The 7,422-nt window shown below is 39.3% G+C and overlaps 1 protein-coding gene across 1 annotated transcript in view; it reads right to left on the bottom strand.

Moving 5' to 3' along the window:
- Positions 1 to 1,816: 1,816 nt before the first annotated feature.
- Zfpm2 (zinc finger protein, FOG family member 2) overlaps positions 1,817 to 7,422 on the bottom strand; it is a 476,524-nt gene continuing 470,918 nt past the window's right edge. The window contains exon 8 of the mRNA XM_008851514.2: positions 1,817 to 5,315. Coding sequence (XP_008849736.1) covers positions 2,824 to 5,315 — 2,492 coding nt within the window. The 3' untranslated portion in view covers positions 1,817 to 2,823. The remainder of the gene's footprint in view (positions 5,316 to 7,422) is intronic.

Here is a 7,422-nt window from a genome sequence, read left to right on the forward strand (position 1 = left end):
AAAAAGCAATGACTTGAAAACTATCTAGCGCAACAAGCTTTCCATTGAAGAGTTAATTAAATCAGGTTAACCTCCAACCTTCCTTCATTCCTTATTCATTCATATATTCATGTACAAACAATTTCCCATTACCCTTATATGTTTATTAATCCATTCACTGATACTTATTGCATGTATTTTTAAAGTTCAGAAGTGATAGAATGAAAAGTGTTGAATAAGATTCAAATTAAAGTTATCCTGGATGTATAACCAGGTACCAGCTATTTAATTTATGACTTAATTCATTCTTTGATATCCATTTCTTCTTAACATAATTTTATAATTTTCTAGATGAATAATATACAAAATTATTGATACTAACTCAAGAAATTAGAAGTTTAACTATTTTAAAACATTGAATACGATTGAGCTCAGTTATGTCTACAAATGGATACAAAATGGTTGTCTAGTTTTTATGTCAAAATTTAAAGTTCGATGAAAATGGATCCAATAACAGTTTAGTGGTAGAAGGTGACACAGAAGGTGTATGAAGGCATTGGGGTTGGATTTGCTATTTACTTCTTGTGTCCATGAAATTAAACATACCCATTATTTATACATTTCACTGATTATGTGGCAAAATGACCCAAGATTAAATCATTTCAATTCTCTGATAACTGGAGTCTAGGAAAAGCATGTGAAGTAGTTCAGGACACTTAGCATGGGGCAAGGTGGATTCACTCATGGCACAGAGAATGCCACAATATTTGAGGAATCTTTGAGGTTAGCTGTGGCTTGTTGAGTATATGGTGAGAGGTGCTACTTCTGTCATCAATGAACTTTAAAGAGATAATGACAGGGTGTACCAATAGATGTTATAATTATGTGGCAAAGTGTGTACAGAGTATGTCAAATGGGAGCAAAGCTCACCACCTAGAAGGGCTGGTTATACTTCCAAGGGCAGTGGTCTCAGTAGCTATCTCTTACTGAAGATATCCCAACAGTTAGTCCAAATTCTGGAGTTCAAGCTGGTGGAGGCTTATGTCATTGAAATGTTTTCATTCTGTATTTGCAACATGATGTACATATATAATATGATCTTTTTTGTTTGTTTGTTTGTGACTGGGTCTCCCTGTAGTCCCAGCTGTCCTGGAACTCACTATGTAAACCAGGCTGGCCTTGAACTCAGAGAGACCCCCCTGCCTCTGCCTCCCTCCTGAGTGCTGGGATTAAAGGTGTGTGCCACCACCCCGGCAGTAGGTAACATATGAGAGCCAGGCCCAGGGCTCTCCTTCTTTCTCAAGAATTAGCTTTAGAAACCATTAATAGTTCCAGAATATGAAAAAGAATTCAATCTTCCTAACTATTTCTACAATGACTTAATTTTCAATTTTAATTACAACATTAGGCACATATATTGAGTATTTTTAAAACTGAGGTCAGATTAGAAGCATCATTTGACTAATCTGGGAATAGTGGTAAAAAGATAGATGTCTTAGATTAGCTCTTTAGATTATTCTATGGTGTTTAAGTTCATGGCAGAATATTTAAATATACCAAATCAGAATGTTGAAATGAGGCCTTGAATTTTAATTTTGTTGTTGTTTTTATCCAAATGTCTTAGGTGGTCAAGGCTGATATCCCCTGAGTAGAACTGAGAATTATAGAATTAAGCAGAGGAGTGGCAAATTACGTGCTAAGGTCATATTTTAAAGTAATCTGACAACAGAGTTAATATATAATTGATCTTAAAGTATTGCTATTTAGTCTGTGACACATTTAAGCGCTCAATATTTTCTGTGGTGATTAAAAGGAAAAAAAAAAGCCCAGGATATCAAACTTCTCCCACAATCTGGAATTTTATTCCATCCATATACATGCATAGTAACAACATCTGTTGAGAAATGATTTTTATCAGGAGTAGAACATTACCTTTGTGATCATCAGGTGCAGTATTGCTACTCTTATATTTCAATAGATCTTATATATGAATTAAATTCATACTTGCAGCATTGAGTTTAGGGTTTCAATCTAGACTGTGCCTTTCAAAAGATAAAACTGATGAATAGTACTCCATTACTTACAATACTGCTTCCAGTAATTTTGTTCATTCTTTATAAAGTATTGCATTTAACAGCAAAGGTTTAAAAATTGAGACAGAGCTGTATCAGCGAAAGAAAATACAAGTACTATACAAGAAAAAATGGCCATCTTCATTTAACATACAGGTTTAAGTTTAAGAAAATGGACAGAAACATACGGCTACATATGAATGCAAAGCCTAGTGACTAAGACTGTATCTGCTAAAATATAAAGTGCAAATGGAGCCTGATTATCCAAGAATTGAAGTCTTAAGGCGAAATTATGCATGTGTATTTAGAACATTTTGCAAGTTATATTTTAGCATATACTATATCTGCAACAGCATATAAGAAAAAATCAGGTACACAAGTGCTTTTGAAGCTATTTCTAAAATGCTTTTCTGTATTGTTCGTGACTATTTTCTTTGAAAGCTACTATACAGTGCAAACCATATGTGCTACACAATAACTATACAATAACATTACAAATGACTTTAATATAAAGTTTTTAAATAAAAATAACATAACCACAGCTATGAATACTGCTGGTAAAATAAATTAATTTTTTTGAAAATGGCACCAATAATACACTTTACTAATGGTCTGTAATGAAATTACATCTTAAGTCTTCAATTCAGCCATAATGAATTATCTCCTGATTCCCAGAAATAATTCAAACAGCTTCTTTTTAATTCTGGACTGTTTAGAACAACTAAACACTGGTACCAAAGGTGACTGATGATTGTTTTTTAATTCGGTTTGTTTATTTGACATGTTCAGCCGCATGTGATGAGCAATAAAACTTCTTGTGAGTTATAAAGTTTGAAAGGTTATTGAACTGGATGTCGCATAGCCGGCAGTATTTCCCACTGGTGGGAGCCTGGGTGGATCCGTTCACACCTTTTGCTATACTAGACAACTGTTCCTCTGCTGAGGGAATTCCTGGGGAGACGTTCTCATTTGCAGCTAATGGGTTCTCAGAGATCCAAGAGGGGGATTTGTGGTCATCTTCGTGCTGGGCATTCTGGGAAATGTTCTCCTGCTGCGGGTTGCCTGCAGGCCTTTCGTCTTGCTTCAGTCCACCATTGACTATGACCATGCCTCTGTTTTTGGGCAGCAATGGCAAAGAATCTTTCTTTGGCACAGGGCACCCATTTGAGGAGGCCTGGCCTTTAGGAGATTCGTTTTCTCCATTTGTGCTTTGTTCGACTTCAGTGTTGTGGATGACAAGAGAGCCGGAAATGTAATCGCTGGGTTTTATGCCATAATATGGGGAAAGCTGGTCCGCCCCCTTTGTCTTCTTTATTGCTCCAGGGTAAAGGCATTGCGGGAGAAACAAATGTTTGTTTTCTTCTTTTGTAGCAATGAGCTGAGCAGCTTCACTGAAGACTTTCAGGCCTTGCAGAGTTGCTAGATGGGATGAAAACAAGTTTCCATTGGGAGAAGGCTGCTTCAGATTCCCATTCTTCTCACACTTGATCATGTTTCTCTCAAAGCTGACGTCAGGGCTATTGCGTTCGCTTTCTGGATTCGGAAAGACTTTGCCATCAAGCTGACCCAGGTCGTTACGCTGATGTGCAGTGACAGGGCAGAAATTCTGCTTGTGGGCCAGGTAGTTCTCTACCTTATTGAAGCTGATCTTGCACACAGTGCACTCATGGTAGTCCAGCAGCCTTTTGGGAGACGTGGTTGTCCGCTCGGACTGGGATAAGCACTTTTTGCTGAGATCTATGGGCACGTCCATCTCGAGGCAGGAAACACTGGAATGAGTCGTGTCACATTTAGAAACGGGAACACATTTGTTCATTGTCAGTGAAGTTTCCAAGTGCTTTGAGACAATCCCGGGGAAGATATCACATCTCGGGTGGTAGCAATCTCCTAGCCCTTCAGTGGGTTCTTGAGTGGAGGTACAAGGATTGCTGAGGTTGGCTACATCAAGAAATCGCTGCTGGACCAGGGGCGGCCTCTGCTCTTGTTCTGGTAGGCACATTTCATACATCTTTCTTCGCTTGCGGGTGCGCATGGTTCTTTGCATGGCCGGCACTTTGTTGGAAGCGGACCTCTTGAGCGGAGGGTCATGGCGTGTTGCACAATAATACTGCTTGTGGACCATGTATGTTTCGTGCCGGCTGAAGGTGATGTTGCAAGCTTCACAGGTAGTCTTATTTGGGTCACTTTCCCCATCCACTAATGGGATGCTGGGATTTTTCACATCAACAGGTTTTCCATTTATTTTGTCATCATTGCTATTGGTGGAGGAGAGCTTCTTAGCTTGAGTGGAAAAGTCCTTGTCATGGCCTTTCCCGTTTGGCCCAATCAAATCCAAAACAGTGGAAGAATTGATGCAGGATGTCTGAAGAAGTGAATTCTCAGGTTCAGAAGAATGCGCTCCAGGGTTGAGAAGGTTTATGGAAGTTTGACCAGTGTTGGGGCTCACAGCCTCAGGAATCTTTTCCGAAACACCTGGGAACTCTGGGGACTTGGCCATCTGCTGCCAGCGGCTGCTGCAGTAATGCTTTTTATGCACTAAATAATTATCCAAATTATTGAATGTTATGTTACACTCGAAGCAAGTAGCCCCTTTGGGCATTAAAGGGCTGTAAATTACTGGAGGGTAGCTACTACTTCCATGCCTCAGTCGCCGGTGTACCAGCTCAGACATCTTGGCTAAGATCTCTGAAGCTTGAGGGACCATCGTGATATCTTGGGGGAAAGCAAATTGAGACAGGAAAGGTCCCACAGGAAAGGAAGGCCCGATATTGGGCTGCACTGGAGATGAGGCGAGTCTTGGGCTGGAGGGCTCAGATTTTATTTTTGTGTAAGAAAAGCTTTGTTTGTTTGCTGTTGCCTGTATCTCTGGTCTCTGATTCGTGAGAAAGAGCTGAGTCTTTTTCTCACACTTGTCCAGCTCTGTGTCGGAGCTTGCATCTTTAGTCTGCATGGCCTTTTGGCTTTGGGAGAGTTCGCTTCTGGCGAGCAAGTCTGAGGCTGGCTGTAAGCTGTCCTCTGTTCCACTTGGGGAGTGCTCCATGTCGCTTTCTCTGGGAAGCTTGCTGCTGGACACATGGAGCTCCTGGTGCTGCAGTAACTCCCTCTGAGTCTGGAAGCCGAAATGGCAGTGATTGCATCTGAAGGCAGCTTGAGTGAGATGGGAGAACAGGTGTTGATGGAAGTTGATCACAGAATCAGCAGTGTAGCTACAGACTGTGCACTTTAGACTTGCCCCCGAGGGCAGGAACTCTTCCATTTTCACTCCTGGAGAGACAAAGCAGGAAAAGTGAGTGAGAACCTCACTCTTTAGCTTCTCCACGATAGGAAGCTGTGCTAGTGAACTCATGTCTTCAATACAACACCCATCATAATCTTTCAGAGATTCATTTTTGATATCAACATTTTTGGTGACAGTTTTGATAATTTCCTAAGCACCTTCATGGTGTAGAGGCAGGATAACCATCAGTGCCTCTGTTTTATGGATCTGGAGGGAGGTTAAAGGGATTAATTACAGCAATAAAGCTATGAAGCCATAGAGTCAAGCCTGAGCCTCAGGCTTATAATTTTTAAACCTTCTTACTTATGTGCTCTACAACAGAAATAAGTGGATATTCATTAGAGTGGTTACTAAAACTCTGTGTGCAAATAGGTAGCACAGTGCATGAGCTATGGTCTTTATTTAAAAGAACCAGATAGCAGTACTGGCAAGATGGCTCAGCGGGGTTAAGAGCACTGGCAAAAGCTGCAGAAACCTGGGTTTGATTTCTAGCACCCACATGGCAGTTAACAGCCGTGGGAATCTGAAGCTCTCTTTTGACCTTCGCAGGCATTGCATGACAATGGGTGCACTTAACATTTATGCAGGCAATGAACTTATACACATAAAATAAAAAATAATACATAATCCCAGCACTTGGGAGGCAGAGGCAGGTGGATCTCTGTGAGTTCAAGGCCAGCCTGGTCGATGTAGTAAGTTCCAGGACAGCTGTGGCTACAGGGAGACCCTGTCTCCACACACACACACACACACACACACACACACTCACACACAGGAAAAGTTTTATAAAATGGTTTTTAAAATTCCTCATTTAGCTTTGACATGAATCTAAATTTTTATTTGTTGGTTTTGTTGAACATGGTTTATCTATATCTAGGGCTGATATTTGGCTAGTAGACTCCAGTACAGTAAAATATACATTTTGAGCCAGCATCCACATTGATTAACTACTGTTCATTTCTGGTCAATTATTACCACAAATTGAGGTGGTATTGGGAAGAACAACTCCTGTTTCTCTTTGTTGGCATATGATGAGGTCAAACTCAGCTTATCCTCTCTGTAGTCCAAACTATGATGAAAATTTCTGTTTATATTTGTAAGCAGAAATTATGACAGAGGGACCCAGTCCTGGAGTGACAATGGTATTTCCTATCCTCTCCTTCTTAACAAATCCAAAATTCATGACTTACCATCTCAGACAACCTCTCTGTTTCTGCTTCTGGTCCATTACACATAGGTAGACGATTGTAGGGAGGTGGAAGGGTAGAAATACTTTTTTATAGATTCCAAGAAAATAAATTGCACCATACTAGAGCATACATGATGGAGATTAGCTTCTCAAATTTAGACTATGTTTCAGTTTTAAAATTATTGAACCTATGTAAAAACATCGAAAAAAATCACCAGAGGGCTCTTATAAGTTTTATAGTATAGATACTGAAGCACTGTGATTACCAAACTCTGGTTTTGCCTCTTCAGGTAAGAATGTACCTAAAAATATTGAAATCTAAATTTGATACAATTCCATATATTTTTTGAAATATAGGAATTTGAATGCCATGAGATTAAGCTAACAATAGCTGCAATACAATAGGAAGTTAGTGGGAACAGTGACCATATTGTTGCTGAAAGATGGCTTTCAAAAAGAAAAAGAAAAAGAAAAAGCTTTCCCCCACCAGCCTTGTTTTTCTAAAGGAATTTAGGGATATGCTACTAAGGCAGTTTTGTTCTATAAAAGTCAATTAATCTTTAACCATGTGTGCTCTAGAAATTGAGTGATTTTTAATTGGATCTATCAAAAATAACTCCCTTAATTCTGTACAGCAACTACTTTTTTAAAAATGTACTTACTATTTCTTCCCTATTATAGGGAAAACACAATGACCAAGATCACCCGACACATAGTGAATATTAATCATTAATATTCAAATTATATTGAGATTTTTCTTTAAGAAATGAGGCTGTTTACCTTAGAGGAAACCAAATACAATGATTTAGCTCATAGTCTAAACACAATAGGTGTTGAATAAATCAGGGCCAAGTCTTTTGAGTAAAATATGCTGCATCTAAGCAGTACAAGGTAACACTGCTTGG

The sequence above is a fragment of the Nannospalax galili genome, unplaced genomic scaffold, assembly GCF_000622305.1.
Source record: "Nannospalax galili isolate Female #2095 unplaced genomic scaffold, S.galili_v1.0 scaffold284, whole genome shotgun sequence".
Classification (NCBI taxonomy): domain Eukaryota; kingdom Metazoa; phylum Chordata; class Mammalia; order Rodentia; family Spalacidae; genus Nannospalax; species Nannospalax galili.